The sequence below is a fragment of the Stegodyphus dumicola genome, chromosome 1 (assembly GCF_044657685.1).
Source record: "Stegodyphus dumicola isolate Sdum_Otavi_A_Nest chromosome 1, ASM4465768v1".
Taxonomy (NCBI): Eukaryota; Metazoa; Arthropoda; class Arachnida; order Araneae; family Eresidae; genus Stegodyphus; species Stegodyphus dumicola.
In genome coordinates, this window is record NC_140768.1 from 113712090 (window position 1) to 113731025 (window position 18936).

Sequence of the window (18936 nt, forward strand, 5' to 3'; positions counted from 1 at the left end):
GTTTGTAAAGCTCTAAAAACTTTTTTTGTTAATAGTATAAAAATAGTCTGAATTTGGACTATTAATTTTGTTGCAGAAATGGTTCAAAATGTTCAGATTTCTTGGAATGTCATTTGAATAGAATGTCTTAAGTGTGTTTTATTCAAGTTACTTTTGAGCAATGAGAATCTGTGATTTTATTCCTGGAAATTTGTTTATGTTTGTAAAATAAAAAATAAGAGAACAAAAAATAATTAAACATAAATCTAACAAACCATTTTTTCCAAAAATTTTATTCATATTCTTAATCTAATTGTTATCATTTATTTATTTATGTGTAGTTACTTGTAATATGATTACATTTTATGCTATATATTATACAGTACAAAGTCCGAAATCTGGACGTCCAATATCTGGAATGGTCTGAAATCGGGACCTGAAAACCACCAACAACGTTTTTCTCGTAGGCTTTATGCATGCACATTTGATTCCTCCTTCCGTGCATGATAAAACATCTGGAGAGTCCTGATTCTTAATTTCATTTTGACACTAAATAAAATACCTTGTTATTGAAGAAACAATTATTTTAGCATAAATTTGTATGACCAGTAATTTGGCTCAATTGCTACGTATCTGCTTGGCATGCATCTTAAACCAAAACATTCCACATAGATACATCATTGATCTGAAGCCAACCTGGCGAATCATTAATTGTATTATACTTTCGTTTCATCACTGCATATTTATCAAAACATGACAACTTGAATAATGGCTCATGTAGCGATGCCTAAACAATTTTTTTATGTCAGTAATTGAATAATAAAGGAGTATGGTAACCTTTTATGTTGATAGTACCTTTGGCGATGGTTACAGATTTAAGTTAAATGTGCTAAAAATGTTGGCAAGGAAAAATTTACCAAAAATTTCTTTCCATATGCTAAAAATAGATTTTGTTGATGATACTCATAGACCCAAAGATTATATTTAGGGCTAATTGAATTAAGAATAACCGATTTGTTATTCACAGAGAACCAGTGATAGGGCTCATATGGCCACACCTATCACAGAATTTTGGACCCACAGAAACTGCATCAGGCGGTAAGATATCTAGTGCCGATCCTCAATAAGGCTTAAGTATACATGAAAATTTATTTATTCAGAACTCTGATAAGCCTTAAGTATGTGCAAGAAATAGACATAAGTATAATAAACTAATACAATTCAAACTTAATTGTCTCAGTGTGCGATAGAAGCAAGATAAAATTTAACGGAACAATTTGTCGTTAGTCTCCAAGCTCATGATGTGTAGCCAAATATGTATAGTGAACAATAGCTAAATTTGATGATAATAGCTGCTAATTTTAAAGGTTTTTGGATATTGCAAAACAAAGGTGAAATTTTCCAATTAACAGAATTTGTAAAGAAATGTGGAGAAGCAGCAATAAATGAAGATGATATAAAAAAGAAGTTTTTCATTGTGATGACAATGCTTCTCAATCATCAATCAATTTTATGAAAAGGATTTCTACACTGTGAAATAACATTTATAGCATAAGATTAAATTTTTTTTTTTTTTTTTTACTCTTGATGATCTCTTTTTAGATATTTGAGATAATGGTGTTTTACAGCATGTTTACTTAGATCATGCATTATGTATTTTGAATCAGATTTATGCTTCTGGGACATAGAAATGACACTTGCTTTTATTGTTTTGGCTTGTTTTAAATATTTTAAACAATTTTACATCATTAAATAGCTCTCTTTTTTTATTTATTAATTTTTTAAAATGTTACAGATTATCTTAATCTTTGATTTCAAGACATTTTATACAGTTTAAAAATTGGAAGGATATTTGATTCAGACCAGGTTAAAATAAAAATCAAAGCTTGAGTAACAAACAATTCTCGTGGAAAAAGCTGAGTAAATAACTTAAAAATAAAAATTAAGAAATATATTCATATTTTCAAGGCAGAAATATATAAGCTTTTCTTTCATAATATCTTTCAAATACATTACTTTCTTTATCCTTTGGTATATGAAGAATCTTCTCTCTCTCTTTCTTTCTTTCTTTCTTTCTTTTTTTTTTTATGTTTATTTTTTTATTATACAACTGCTTATCTTTTTAATTGTATTGTGAATTTACAGTTTAACTTTTTTAAATGTCTTGTTGATCAGCTTTTTAAAATTAGAACTATGGAACTTAAGATATTAAAAAATACACTAACGTTTGAAGTTGATTTTCTTATTTCTTCTTTTTTAAATATCCTTTACTCTTTTTTGGCAGATTAGGGATGCATGTACAGTCAAAAGCTGAAATTGGCAGACTAATAATAATACATTTCATTCTTTTTTCAATAAATAAATAAATTACAGTATTTTTACTGTCAAAATTATAAAATAACACATTTAGCATTACTTACAAATGCAACAGAGATGTACTCCTTTAAGTATAATTACCAATTAATAAATAAATATAAATGGTCTGTGAATCACTTCCTTCTGACCTGTTAAAAAAAAATTTAACCAAACTTTAGGAGATGAAGAACATACTGAGACAACCATTTTTATCACAGAATGCATGGCTGAAAATGAAACATAAAGGCACAAGAGAGCGCTTGATGATGAAATCTAAGCAAATACAAGAATAATACGAAAGATGAAAAACAACTTTAATAGAATAATTACATTAGTTTGTTAGTTCATTGCTATGTAAGATAGTTAGATAATGAAATATACATTCGTTTACATGTTTTGGAATGAAAATTTGCAAATGGTAACTTGAGAAAATAGTTCACAGTAAAATAGCCTAAATCTTAAAGGCTTCTGATCTAGGTCCCATGAGCAGGTTTTAAATTTTTTAGTATTTAACTATATGCAAGCAATATAAAAAAGTGTCATGGCATATGTATAAATCAGTACTTACAATTTTGTATGCAAATTCATTATAAAAAATATGCGTATTTAAATTTGATTTGTACATGTATTTACCTATAATGGATTATTAAATCCATGTGTCAGTTAGGGTGCTGTACTAATAATTTCCGCATACAGGTTACCATGACATAAAAAAATTTGGTATCCTATGGCCTATAATATAAATTATAATTGTGATATAATTTATGGAAGATTACATGCTTTGTCAAAAAAAAAATGTGCCATGAGTATATGCAGTAATCTTCTTACATGCCTTTTTTTTTTTTTTTTTTTTTTTTTAGTAAAAAGAAGCATGTAAAACCAGTATATAAAGTATCAAAAATAAAGGTATTTATTTTTAAATAATAAAGCTGGATAGGAATTTTGCCAATTGATATAAGTCGATAGTCGATATTTGCATAAAAAGTTTTTAGAATTGAAATTAGAATTAAGATATTTATGGTTGTATTTATATTGTATGGCTGTTCTGTTGGGATTATTTTATCTTGGGCTATTTTGACTGGTTGCATTTTCAACTTATTTAAAATTCAGAAATTACTTGGTATGTAAGTTTTATTTGCATTCAGTATGTAAATTTTTTTTTTTTTTTTACCTCATATAGTTACTTTAAGGCATTTGGAATTGGAAGATGCACGTCTAATACTATTGGTTTTATAAATGAATTATTGTTTTAGTTTGTTTTGTTTCAAATAAAAATATTTTGTTTTAATTTATCTAAGTGGTTTTTAGTTATTTTCATACTTATTTGTAATTTTCTGCTAAACTTATTGCTAAACTAATATTTACTTATTTCTTTCCATCAGCCATAGCTCTGTATCGTAGAGCTATTCAGCTAGTTCCAGATATAGAGTTTCGTATTGATGATAGTTTTGACTATGGTAAGTCAATTTTTTACATATATAGTTTATAAGAGTATATTTTCGTAATAGCAGTGCATGGAAATTTAGGCTAGATATATTTTGGTAATTATAGTAGGAAGTATATTTCAGGAAAAAAGGATATTTGGTATTTTGCATATTATTAAATTTTATATGATTATATAATAAGACTATAAAAAATTATTTGCAAAATATATAATAAATTGTCTTTCATAATATTTAAAAATATTATATAGTGTTTATGTGTAGGATATTTTACTGAAGTACTGCTGTTCTACTGAGTATTCAGATTAAAGAGCTGATATAATGATTTATTATTGTTAGGGTTTTAAAATTCAAAATTTTGTTTACATGTAAGATACTATAACTTGTTACATAGCGATTTTATACTTGTTATAATGAACATTTTCCAGAAGTATATGTAATTTTTCTGAATTTTTTTGGGTGGAATATTTAACAGGAATATATATAAATAAAGAAAAGCATACATAATATTCATTATAAAGTAAAGCATTGTAATGAATATTGTTGCATGCATAAGGGTTCATAATAGATTGAATGCACACAGAACCAATGATAGGGTGGTATCTATTTTACCCAAAAAGAAACATTTTATAGTTCTGGAACTTTCCACAAAAGTTCTCATACAGCTCTTTTCATTATATGACAGAGCACAGTTAGTAGCTAACCCTTCAAACAACAGAATGTTAACACAGTGCAAAGCACTTCTAAGGAGCGAAGTTCGCACACGTCAACTTCAAAAGTCAACTTCGAACTAAAAACTGAGAACTGATGTCCTCTGCAAAATTGTGTAATTTTCTTGAGGCCCACTGAGAAATTTTCAGTACCTTCTATTTCTCAAAATTACTAGATACATTAGGAATGGATATGGTTACAGTCACATGTAGAGATCAATTTCAGCTATGCAGTGGATGGCCCACCAATGAGTTGCTGAATACTGGTAGTTCCGTCCGAGGTTCGAATCCCATGAATGGGCTGGCTGCATGGGCATTGTGGTTTTCCCCATGTTTAACATGTGTATGAACCAATTTGCCTTAGAAAGTCCTCCACAAAGGCATCCCACCCTTTAGACAGATAGCCCTCAAGTGCTTTGCCATAGTCAAATAAACAAACTGAACCATTTATAAGGAGCCCAGCAAAACTGTCACCACGTTTGGTGATTTTGGGTGATTTTTTGCCAAATTTGGTAGCAAAAATTAGTTGCCAAAACCATCGCCAGCTTAGCAATATAGGCAATTTAATGAGATAGCCATTTATCTCAGTGTTAACCTTTTGAAAACGGGATGGCCATTATAGTGGCCATAGAGTCCTCTCTTTTTAAAGACAGGGTTGTCCACTTTAGTAGCCATGTCTTTTCCCCCCATTTTCCATGCTGAAAAGTGGGATGAAATGTCAAATTTGACATCCCTGGGGTTTTAACCACTTATCTCTTTCAAAGGTCTTTCTTTTGCGACATAGATACATCCCTCTGAGAATCCATTAAACTACACACAAGAATCTTTGTTGCAAATAGGAGGTGATTTCTTAAAGGGGGGAAAGCATTCAGTTCAAGATTCCCCGTCCTTTGGTAGCTTTTACGGGTACCAAAGCCCCGGCCTCAAAAAGTTAAATAGACATACCCCTGTAATCTTATTTTTATGTGAAGATTTTTATTTATCTTTATATAAAATCAATTTTATTTGCTGTTAAGCATGAAAAAGTTAAAAGATTTTTCAATACTTAATCATCAGTAACAAAGCAAAAGTATCAATACAGATATCAGTTTTTGGAAGATTAAATGGGATACTTGAGATAATCTCTTAATTGGAAGATTTCTGAAATTTGATTTATTTAAGACTTGAAAAATTAGGTATTAATGTAATCATATAAAAAATAAGATTTTGATGAATGGGAAAGCTTCAATAATGAAAAATGATTTATAGTTTAGAGGTAATTTTGAAAAAGATGATTTATTGTGTATATAAAAGGGCTAGTATTAAGTATAACTTTTTTTTTTTCTTTAACAGATGATTTTTCTGAAGATTCAGAAGATGAAAGGTATATTTTCATATACCGTAAATGATCATCGTGACCACTAAAATAACTTGCATTAACATTTATTGACTAAAATATTAGAAGTTATGTATTATAAATATGTGGGATGAATTTGCTTTGATTATGTGAATAAACTAGTTTTTTAATTTTGTTAAGTTATTATAAACAATTAAATTCATGTTGTTGTTGCTTTTCCTCTGTGTTCTGACGAAATCAGACAAGGTCCAAAAGACCGCTGACTTTAAGAAAGTAGAGCACAAGGAGGGAGTTGATATGAATATCCTCCCTAGAGAGGTCCAAGCAGACCAAAAATATGTTTGGCAGAAGCCTGATGTTCTCGGCACTTGGCGCATGTGCAAGATTTCTATGCCCTCCTTGAAAGAGAGGTAGACTTATGCAGAATGGAAGATAGCACCAGCAAGATGAAACTGCAGGTGTGAAAAAAGATAGAAGTCTAAAAAGCGCATTTGAGTCCGTGCAGAGTCCAGCTGGTGAATGCAGACACATCTGGTCTTGTATTATCTTGATGGAATTCAAGTCATTTTTCCTTGATAGCAGCATCAACATGGGCTAGCATCTCGCTGTACACTTTACTGGTTAGGTTTTACTTTTTTCCAGATAATCTTTGGATATAATATCATGGCAGTCCAACCAGATACAAAACATGATCTATTTGTTTGTCAAATTGTGCTTTGTGATGCTGCTGATAAGCTAACCGGGTGCAGACAAACCCCCTTTTCACCCCGTAATCCACTCTTCATCACACGTGATGATCTGGTCCAGAATTTTGTCTTTTTATTGATATTCAAGCAGATTAGTGCAGGCTCAAACGCATCTGGCCTTATCTACTTGAGCCAGCTCATGTTGCACCAAGCTACTGAACTTGTATGTCGACTTTACGCAATGCAAAGCGGGACCAATGGACATGACACGAATGTCTAACTCCTTAGCAAGCTCTCAAGTGGTTGCATACTGATCTTCTTCCACAAGTTCTCGTTGGTGGGCTTCATCAACATCAGTAGGCCGGCCAGAGTGCTTTTCTTCTTTAATGTCATAGTCCTTGTTTTTGAATTTTCGATACCAAACCTTCACAGTGTCTTGTGATACAACATTAGTACCTAAAGCTGTAGTCATAGTAACATTTTGTAGGTGACTTTTTGGCAACAGAACTGGAAGTAAATGATGGTTCTAATCTGGTAGCATGATAGTTAGTTCCATTTCAGACATCTTGTACTTAATGATATTTTTTTACAAACTTCACAACACACTGTTCTAAAGCAAGTCTCTTTCTTTCAAATGCTAAAAATCGTTTAACAAAATATTAAACATGCCAACAGGAACAGTTTGTGCAGACGATATTTACAGTGGTGGGGAAACTTTTGTTAAAATCTGATATATGAGTTGAAATAGCATTTCAAATAACGATTATTGGAAGTGTTAGGGCAAGAAGAATCTGCATAATATTCGTAAATTTTAAGTAACAAGAATCAATGAAATATTTGTGAATTTGTAGATTATAGCAACATGAATCAGCACAATATTCTTAAATTTGCAGATTAATAAAAATCAGCATAATATTTGTAAATTTGCATAAATTTATGATTATTACTCCGATTCTTGTTGCTTTAATACCTCCGATAATATGAAGGTATTAATCATGTTTTTTCCCTTGTAATATTGAAAACCTCCAACTGTAATATCAAAACTTGATGTAAATCATTTGAAAGATGAACAATGAGTAAAAAATAGTTTCAGAATTCTGAGTAAAGTATTGAAATTGAAATAATCTAATCTTTTATATTGCAATTTCTTTTAAGAATCTAAAATTAAAGAAAGTGTTTTAAATTGAGGATATAAGAAAAGAAAATGGAAAGTGTAAAACATAACTTAAATTTTCAAGATTTGAATTTGGAAAGAGGAGTGAAATTTACTCCCAATAATTTTATGACCATTCTGTGACATTAAATTTAATTTTTAATCCAATATGTCATTTTTAGGTTCAAGTTATCATGGAATTAGAATTAGAATCAGTACTAGAATTTTTCCTAATGTAAGGAATTTAAAATTTGCATTTTTTAGGAAAATTTTTTTAGTGATTGTTTGCAAAATAATGATGACTAATAACTTCACAGTATTAAAATGAAAAATGGATATCTGTACTAAAATTCTTACTGAATGTCGAATATCTGAGTTTATTAAAAATTCATAAACCATTCTAAAAAGGAAATGTTAATATAATTATACAATCAATAAAGAAAATTGATTTGGGAAAAGTTGATTTCTGTGGTTAGAACTCATAAAATTAAGATCACTGATAAAGATGGAATACTACACCGGCTACTTTTCCAACTTTTATTAAATGTGAGCAATTTATTAAACAAGCTTTAGTAAATGTAAATTAGTGACACAGATTCATATCGTATAAGTGTTTTACAATGATGAATAAATGTTATGCGTATTATTTATATAATTCTGTTTAAAAAACTAAGTAAAGCCTTCAATTATAGTAATTATCAGATTTGTAGGATATATTATCTTAATATTAAGATATTTTTGAAGGAAATGAAAATACTTACTAAGTCAGCAAACTTTCATTCTTAATAAACATTGATCAATTTATCTGTTGCATTTCCCCCTGGGTTTTTATTAGTTTTAATAAAATTTTGCTATTTAGTGGTTATTATGTATGTTTTGCTATTCTGTTTGTAAAATTAACATTTTAAATGCTTTAAAAATGTGCTTTTATTTTGTAGTACCTTAGATGAGAATTCATCAGAAAATGATGATGATGAAATGGACAATCTTATAAATAGATTTCAAAAGTTGGCAGCAAAAGCTGGAACCTCTGTAATCTGTCAGCCAAAACAAGAGCAAAAGGTAATTTTTCATTTTGATTTTCTGAATATCATTGAATTTTCTTTTAAATTAATTTTATTTAAAAAATGTTAGACCATTTAAAAATATTTTTGTAAAATTAAATACAAAACGCTTAGCAAAATTAAACTACAGAATTATTTTTTATTCACCTGAACAACTACCTACTTTTAAGTTAATCGAAATAAAAGAATGAAATCAGTTTTTAATAATAGCATAGATTTTTTTTAATAATATCATAGATTTTTCTTAATAACATTAAACATTCACTTTTTTGTTCCACCAGTGGCTATGGGAGTTCAAACTGGGTTCAGTCTCAGGCAAATGGGGTGGCTGGCAGGTTAACTTTTGTGGTTTTTCTCATGTGTAACATGAATATGAGTCATTTTCCCTTGGAAGGCCCTCCACGGAGGCATCCCCTTCTTTTAGGCAAATCTCCTTTGTGTGTTGAGCCATATCTGATTATTCTAACCTAAATCTAAACACAAACTAAAATCAAAGTTATGCTACCCACTACAAGAAAAAATCTCTTATGTGGAATGGGAATTTAAAGCCTTCAGTTTATTCTGTTTTTAAAAGAAGCATTTATGATTAAGTAGGAAATCTCAGAATAATGCTTTTTTTGGGGGGTATCTATATATATTATGTAAATGAACTGAAAAGAAACATATAAATTAAGCATCTTAATTTTATTATATTTCAAAAGAAGAAAAAGTAATTCAGGTGAGTTTGGCAGTAATTCAGATCTGAAAGACTAAACTGCAATTTTTTATTAACTGCAGATAAAATAATTTGATAACTGAGATATATTGGTAATGTTCATTATTTTGTAACTACACGTCTCAAAAGTGAAATTGCAACACCGAGGAAAATGCTTATTCTTCATGCAAATTGCAGGATCGAGTTGTGAGATGGATATGCAAATGATTAAAAAAACAGACATATAAAGTTATTATAAACCAATTTATTCAGTATCTAATGTGCCCACCTCGGGCAGCAATACAGGCCACTATCCGGCGAGGTATTCTATCAATGAGTTCATTGATGATTGCCTGAGGCAGCCTTTGCCAAGCCACATCCACTGATGTACGCAGATTATTCAGGGTTTGCGGGCGTGGTCCTCGATTAATATGACGTCTAGTGACATCCCACAGGTGTTCAATGGGATTCAGATCTGGAGAGGCTGCTGGCCAGGGTAGGATGTGAAATCCAGTCAGGCTGTTAAGAGTATGCAATGCGACATGCAGCTTTGCATTGTCTTGCTGGAATACTGTGTTGGGTGCACCCTGCAACCAGGGCCAAACAACAGGCTCCACAACTTGCATGAAGTAGAGGTCCACTGTCAAACTGCCTTAAATGTGTACCAGGGGCGTCTTCTGATCAGACATTATGCCATCCCAAACCATAATGCCTGGTTCAGGACCAGTGTGATGCTCGGTGCAAATGGGTTGTTTTGTAGCCTTCTCCAGGTCGCTGCCATATTTGTCGACAGCCATCATTCCTCCACAGACAGAAACGAGACTCATCAGTGAACAAAACCTAATACAATTTGATGGTCCATGTACTATGACACCACACCAGACATCTAATCTTTTGTTCAGCAGTCAGTGGTCCCCCTGTAGCTGGTATCTGTGATTGTAAGTGTACTTTATGCAATCTGTGGCATATAGTTTGGGTGGACACAGATCCACCTGCTCCTGGAGGCAATCGGTTTCAGATGTCAGGCGACATGGAAAAAGGGTCTCCAATAGTTGACCACCGAATACGTCGGTCTGTGAGCACCACTTCCTCTTCAATGAGCATATACACCTTCCTGGAATCCATCGTCTGGCACAATGTTAGATGGCATTAACATTGTGCCCAACACGAGTGGCTATCTTGCGCAGCGACAAACCATGTTCATGGAGTTCGATAATATGGTCACGTTCCTTGGTCATTAACTGATGGTGTTGAGCCGATTGAGCTCACCAACGTCTCGAAGGCATTTTCTATGTTCTTCTCCAATGATCCATAAACCCTCAAATGCTGTTTATGGAAAGGGAAAGTGGCTGAACTTTATAGCCTGCATATGCATACCACGTGATCCAATGTGTGTGCAACTTTTATCATATGCATATCCAACTCACAACTCTCACTTCTGCAATTTGCATGGCGCTACATGCATTCTTTCTTGGTGTTGCAATTTCACTTTCAAGAAGTGTAAATAAAACTGAGTGATAACCAAGCTTATATGGTTAGATTTTGAATATTTATTATTTTAAATGAAAAATATTTTTGAAGAGTCAAGTAAGTAATAAAAGGGGACAATCTATTTAACAAAAGCTCTTAAATAATTAAATTCTTGAGTATAGTTTGATTGCTGAACAATTGTAGCTGCAATAATAAAACTTCTTTTAAAGTGGTATCTTTTCCTACCGTTTTAATCTTTGCTTTTTGACTAATTCAGTGTTTAATTTTGATTTTATATTTTTTCTTGACAGATAATACTAATGTGTGGCAGTGTGAAATATTTATCAAAGTAAATTTTTTTATTAAGTATTTATTACATTTTTATATAACACATAATTTCAATATTAGTTTGGTAGTAGGTGGATCATGAGAATGTTTTTTAAAGAATTAAACTAAGAAATCCAATTATTTTATAAAGGAAAATAATGAGCATTGCATGATCTTAAACTTGCAAGGCTCATTTTTTATTTGTATTGATAAAAGGAACATCAAAGTTAGTGCTATCTTTTAACTTGCATATTATCCTAATGACCATAAAGCTGTTGCCAAGCAGCACGATTTAGGACCAGTTATTGGTAAGCATGTTGTAACAATGGACTCTTAACATCCATCTGCACTTTCATGTGATCTTAACTCCAATTGATTCTCGATACCCAACATTTTGTTTTTTTGAACAAGAATATAAAGAATATAAACTGTTTATTGCTGCCTTTTTTCTCACATTTTTTGGGGGGGGGGATTGAAATTTGGCACCTGCCTTCTGCAGAATCGGAAGCAGGTGATATTTTCAAAGTTAAGGGATCCTACAAATAATAAAAGTCTCTGTTATTGGACACGATTTGGTCAGCTGAATTTGGACAACAAAACAGTAATAGATTAGGACAATTACTGGCATGAAGTTTTAACTTCCAAAAAAGTTCCAAAAAAGTTTCTGTTAAAATTGAAGCTTTTTTACAAAATAAAGAAAGAAAGCTGGTTGCATTCTGATTATTTATTAGATAAGAATGCATGAGCTGTTTTAGAATTCCACAGAAATGATTGATGCAGCTTTAGCAGGATCTCTGCCAATTTTCATGGTTTGATGGTAGTCAACTTTCACGGTCGACGGAATAATACATAAGAGTACTCTTTTGTGTCTTTGTGTGTTTCTTCAGCACCAGGTATCATCAGTTTGGTTTAGCCTCTGTACTGGTGATAATTGTTTTTATGAGCATAATTTGCATAATCATGTTTTTCATTTAATTATTCTTCCCCAGCAACAGATTTTTACAATTTGAAATTTGCCAAGAGATAAAGAAGTAGCTATCCATTTTCGTCAAGAAAGAAATATGCCTTGCAAAAAAAGACTCTGCCGTATTCATTTATGCCAGGTAGACATGACTAGTTGGATCACACAATTTCTTTCGTTACTTTGCAGTTTTGTTTATTTACAGCGTATTCTGAGTTTGCATTGTCCTGTAGTATAATAATATATATAAAAAGGAGACATTCAGTTTTAAATTATTTAAAATTGATTTTCCTTATAATGCTAGATTGGTGTTTCGTCATTGCATTGTTATTTATTATTTTTACAGATGAGTCATATGTCTGTTCTCCCACCTGAAATATTTCATTATATTTTGAAGTGGGTTGTGAGTCAAGATCTTGATGTGCTGTCTTTAGAAAGAGTGTCAAAGGTATGACATAAGTTTTAGAGTCATGTTTTTACTGTTTTTAATTATTTCTGTTAGTATAATAATTGTATCTTTCTGAATTATTTTTACTGTTTTAATATGTTAAGGGAACCTGGAATCTTTAAAATGACTTTTTCTTGTTTAAAAACTTTAATTTATTTTTTCATTTTCAACTAATATTAAATGGTTTTATTAAACAAAATGATTTTAAGCTGGATTTTTTTAAAAAGTGTTATCTGTCATCTGCAATTTTCAGTGTTTTAATGCCAATTTTTTATTGTGTGTTAGAATGTTCTTCATAACTTAAAGGATTCATTTTACAATTAATGAATCAGTTTCGGAGAAAAAATAAAAAGCATATTTTTGGTTAAAAACTTTAAAGAAATATATAATTTCAATTGCATTTTCATTTTCAGTTGTTTTTCTTGTCAGCATTTTGCAAAACTCATCCTTCTTTCTATTAAGTATGTAATAATAAAGGGTACTTGCATATTAATGCAACCACCTTGGCACAGTTTGCTGACTTTTTTACTGATGAAAAGGTAAAAGTTACTTATTGATGCAAGTTGGTGATTTTCTCGACTTTTTAAAAAAGATTGCGAATTTACGTCGGCAGACATTATCAACGAGTGAAAAGAAAATGTACTTTAACAATTTAAAGGTTACGATTGGGTGCCCTTTGTTTTTTGGCGATTCTTTCTTGACGCCAAGATTGGTGCCAGGAAGGCACAATTTCAAGATGGCCACTACACAAAACCAAAATAAGATGTCAAAGAATTGTACAAACTCTGTGTCCATGTACACATCGATCTGTTTTTACTTAAAAAATCATCTTAGAATTACACAAACTAGGCATTATGCACTGCCTTAAATTTGTCCATGTACACATCAATCTATTTTCATTTAAATAAAATCAGGAAGCTACATCAAAGTTAAAACTATCATGGTAACCAGAAGTGAAGTTTCATCACCAAAATTAAAAAAAAAAAAAAATCGTCGCTAATTGAAGGGGCACCCAATTCTACTCTAGAGCCAATTTAAACTATAAATTTTATTTATTAAATAACGATTTTGTGATAAATTAAAAAGGTAATATTCGTATGAGAAAGTCTCTTCTCGACTGCTGCTGTTATTTACCCCATACACATTGAAAATTTGCATATGAAAAGGTTTCTCCTTCTTGACCTCAATGCTCCTAATCCTTTCATTTGTTAGGGCATTTTCTTCATCAAGCTTTACTGTCCACTTGATATCTCTTTTTGTGTGTGTGTGATTTTCACGTACTAAATATGGTTTACAATCCTATGTTCTGTGGTAACGAGTTCTTGATACTCACCATTATCCCTCTGAATTGTTGGGCAAATTTGGAGGCACCCTGTATATATATATGCTTTCTAATTCAGTTATTTATAGAGTTTAAAATGTCTGTTTCCTCATGTTTCCTGATTGATTGTGCATGATTTTAATAGATTTTATTTTTGCATTTTCTTTTATTACTTTCTAATATACAATGTAAAATAAATTGAAAAATAATATATTTAAAATTTATCCCCTATTCAATTTTGAATACATGTATGAAAAATCTAACAAGAACATTAGCGCTCTTCCTAAATCCCCAGAAATTAACCATATCCACTAGATGAGTGCAAAAAGTAAAGACAAATATATTTTACATAGTCGTCAGGGTATTGATATATCGAAAAATGTAAAAAGAAAAGCCTTGTTTCTGAATTAATAAATACACAAATATACAAAATTAATCTTGAATCAGTTCTGTGTAAATTAAATCAATATCTGTTCATTAATCCAGTCACTACTGGCTGGAATAAAAAAGGCCTTGCTCAAAATTAAATGAATTAAAACAGTTAAACAGTTTACCCCAAATAAAAGTGAATCAAAAAGCAAAAATTACAATATAAGCAAAAATTTCAAATTTCTATTAAAAAAAAAAATTCTTAACCCTTTGTTGCATCATGTCCACTCTAGTAGACAAAAGTTTAAATTTGTTTATTCTGCTATAAATGCCTTAACAGATTCCATTCCTGTGTTTATTTATTCTATATTATTAGAACTTTCAACTGTCAATCATAGATGGCTGTATAGCATCAGTAAGTAAAGCATTGCTATTTGGAAAATGGCTGCTACTTCTGTTTCCAAGTTAGTACAATTTCTCATAGTAAACATTATATAATATTGCTTACATTTTCTTACATTTTTTATTCGTAATTAGTAATTTTAGACATTTTATTTTAAATGTCATTTTGAGAAAATTGTGCAGTGGGTAGATAAAGATCTACCGAAAAGAGTGAATTGAAATCCAAATGTACTGCTTATCAAGCCAAAACACCACTGGAAATGTTTATGTTTGGCTAGGAATTTCTAGAACATTTGCCATTTGAATCCAATAGGTACAGGTTACAAAATCGTAGCAAAATGAATTCAATCACAATCGACGAAATGAAGGTATTTTGTGGAATCTGTATGTACATGTCAGTTGTGGATTTACCATTTAGAAGATGGTAATGATCACTGCAAACAAGGCAGGAAATGATTTCAAATGCAATGACCATAAATCATTGGGAAGAGATTCGTATGTACACTTAGTCACAAAAGTAAGTATGCAAGTCATAGCTTAAGTGAAAAAAGCTCTAGTTCTCAAATAAATATTAGAAAAATATTATTTTGGAGAGTGTTGTTTATAGCTTCTGATTCAAGTCATAAAGTAATGAAAAATAAACCAAATCTTATATTTTAAAAACTTTTAAGAGTAATTTTGTTAACTACCAGTAGAAATGTAAATCACAAAAGTATATGTGCACTGTGAATTTTTTACTTTTAAATAGGCTGAATGAAACTTCTCGAGTCATTTTTTGTATTTCAGGGATAAGAAGTTCTGCTACAAAGCTTGTAAGTTTGAGCTTTAAGTACATCAACAATTCACCAATGACTCCACGTGGTAAAGAATTATCAAAAGATCTAAAAGATGTAATAACAAAGCTCTATAAGGAAAACAAGTCCCAAAGACAAATCGCTAAAATCATAGGCAAAAGTCCTACAACAGTGCAAAAAATCATTGAAAAGTTCCAGGCTGAGGGAAATACTCTAAACAAGCCAAGAACAGGACTACCGCCCATTTTGATGGATCGAGAAAGGCGAATTATTGTTGGAAATGTGAAAAAAAAAATCCGGCGATTAGCGCACCAAAATTGACAACTGATGTTAAAAACAATTTTTCGAAGTCATGCAATCCTGAAACAATTCGCCGTGTGTTACGGAAGGCAGGATACCATGGTCGAAATATGCAAAGAAAACCATTTGTTAGCAAAGTGAATCGCAAAAAGAGAATAGATTTTGCAAAAGAAAATGTAAAGCAGGATACAAATTTTTGGAATTCCGTGATTTTTTCGGATGAAAGTAAATTCAACATCTACGGGTCAGATGGACACCAAAAAGTTTGGAGGAAAGCAAATGCAGCTCTAGAACCAAAGAACATGAGAGGAACTGTAAAACACGGTGGTGGTTCGATTATGGTTTGGGGTTGCATGGCAGCAACTGGAGTAGGAAATTTATTTATAATCGACGGAATAATGAATCAATATAGCTATTTGAATATTTTGAATAATCTAAGCCAAAGTGCTTCTAAATTGGGACTCGATAGATCCTTCACTTTCCAACAAGATAATTATCCCAAACATACTGCTCGGATTGTTTGGGAATGGCTGCTATATCACGTGTCGAAAACAGCTAAAAACTCCACCGCAGTCACCTGATCTTAATCCCATTGAAAACTTGTGGGATTATCTCGATTGCCAATTTAGAAAGCAAGAGATCAAAACTAAGAATGATCTAAAAAAAGCCCTTTCGGAGGAGTGGTAGAAAATACCATCTTCTGTCACTCAAAATTTAGTAAAATCAATGCCATCTAGATTGAGAGGTGTTATAAAGGCCAAAGGCTATCCAACAAATTACTAATTTTTTTGAAAAATTGTAAAATTTGCAATATTAATGTCTTTGTTTTTGTATACTTACTTTTATGATGTAAAATTACATCCTATTTTAAGTTAAGCTCATCTTGCTAATTAAATATTTGTATTTTTTAACTACTTTTCATTTTGTTATTAAGCTCGATTTTGCTGTAGTCGAAATAAATCGTTAATTTGAAAACTCTAATATTGTTGGTCTAATATTGTTTTCATAGGACATCATCATATACACTCTGCATACTTACTTTTGTGACTATGTATATGCATGCTGTTCACTGTAGTGAACAAACTGTAGCAATTATTTAAAACGAAATGTGAATAATTTTATTATTATTATTATTATTACTAAGGTTATTTGAAGTAGAAAAAATACAAACATTTTCGTTTAACTTCTCTAGATTATTTGTATGCAACAGAGGGTTAATGTGGAATGTAAATAAATAAATATAGTATCCTGAATTTTGCAAATAGTTTAATCAATATCATAAAGTAATCAATAGGTCTGAAGTCTTGTACTGTGAACAATAAACATGGTAAATGTTGTAAAACAAAAGTTTTTAAATAAATTTTAAAATCTTACAAATGAATACAAATTTTGTATGTAAATTAAGAAAGCTTATTAATAATATCATGGAAAATACTTGAAATTGAAGTATTTTGTAGATACTAAACAAGTAAAAAAATTTTTAATGGCAGTTATTAAGAAACAAATGGAATTAAAACAGTTTTAGTTAGAAATTATATGGTGAAAATAATTTTTACCTTATTACTGTAATTATATTGTAATTAAATTATATTAAATGCTGAAATTATAGCCTTCCAAAGTATAACAAATATGCAAAAAAGTGTTGAGAACCAGTAAAAAATATAATTAGAGCTTAAGTAAAAGTGAAGTAGCCTAAGCCAAATGGCCGAAATATCTGCACTCACAAAAACACATACACACACACACATATATATATTACTTTATCTGTTCTATTGATGGAATTTTGTTTCAGGTATGTCGTGGCTTCTACATCTGTGCTAGAGATCCTGAAATATGGAGATTGATTTGCCTTAGGTAAAATAATATATTTTTTTAACTAAAAAAATTATTTTAATTTATTTAAAATTTTTAATTTAGTTATTTATAATTTAGTTATTTTAATTTAGTTATTTAGTATTTTAGAATGTTATTCATGTCAGTTTTTGAATAACATGTATATTTTATGCATGAATATAATGATAAACATTTTCAAAGGTGCTGGTTAAAATTTTAAAAGTAATTAATAACTGAATGAAAAAAAAATCAATTAGTCGATATTAACAAATGAAAAATCGGTTTTGGTCATCATGATTGGTTTCTTTCTAAAAGAAATTTTGAAAAATACACGTTGGTCACATCTTAATTTAAGCATATGAAATTTGAAAGTACTTGTAATTTTTCTGTTAGTTCAAAACTGAAATTTTTGCTGTTTATTTTTGCATTTGTCCTGTTCAAAATATAGAAGAAATTCATAGATATGAATACAGAAGTTCATGAGAAGATCTTTTTTTTTTTTTTTTTTTTTTTTTTTTTTTTTTTTTTTTTTTGTTGTTGTTGTTGTGGTAGTAAATTGTGTACCTACTTGTGAAATTGAAGTTTGAACTTCTTTGTATGACAGAATTGCAGTCTGCCTATTTTAGGACGAAGGATTGTACAGATTAAAGAATTTTGTGGACTATAAATCATGTTTTTTTCTAGCTTCATTTGCATTTTTCCTGTTTTGATTTTTATATTAAACTTTGATTGTTTGTGCATTAAATAGCCAACCAAAAATATACCCACACTTTAAGAATTATTTACACCAGATTTATTGAATACAAAATCAGCATGATTTTTAAATGTAAAGAAAGAATGAAATTTGTATGTAAAGAAAATAATTCCACCAGAGCTGTTCTGATTTTTATATTAAATTTGGATTGTTTGTGCATTAAATAGCTAACCAAAATATACCCATATTTTAAGAATTATTTACACCAGATTTAGTGAATACAAAATCAGTATAATTTTTAAATGTAAAGAAAGACTGAAATTTGTATGTAAAGAAAATAATTCCAGCAGAAACATGAAAAATGTATAAATGAGAGGGAAATATTTTGGGGAAATAAAGAACTTTTTTTGTAAAAATGTAACCAAATATTTTGCACAAAATAAAATCGATATATCCATTTGTGAAATTACTCTCCAAGTAATTTTTAAACAAAAGAAAAAACTGTTACTGTTGCATTACTCTGCTAAAACACTTAAAATTATAGTGTTTACAGAAATGCTTGAAGTAAGATTTTGCCTACTATTACCCTATGCTGATG

The 18936-nt window shown here is 30.3% G+C and overlaps 1 protein-coding gene across 1 annotated transcript in view; it reads left to right on the plus strand.

Annotated features, from left to right (window-relative positions):
- Positions 1–18936, plus strand: part of LOC118201665 (F-box only protein 9) — a 71434-nt gene that overhangs the window by 21936 nt on the left and 30562 nt on the right. Inside the window, exons 4-8 of the mRNA XM_035373806.2 lie at positions 3717–3791; positions 5819–5849; positions 8600–8723; positions 12524–12625; positions 17604–17665. Of these exons, the coding sequence (XP_035229697.1) occupies positions 3717–3791; positions 5819–5849; positions 8600–8723; positions 12524–12625; positions 17604–17665 (394 nt within the window). The remainder of the gene's footprint in view (positions 1–3716; positions 3792–5818; positions 5850–8599; positions 8724–12523; positions 12626–17603; positions 17666–18936) is intronic.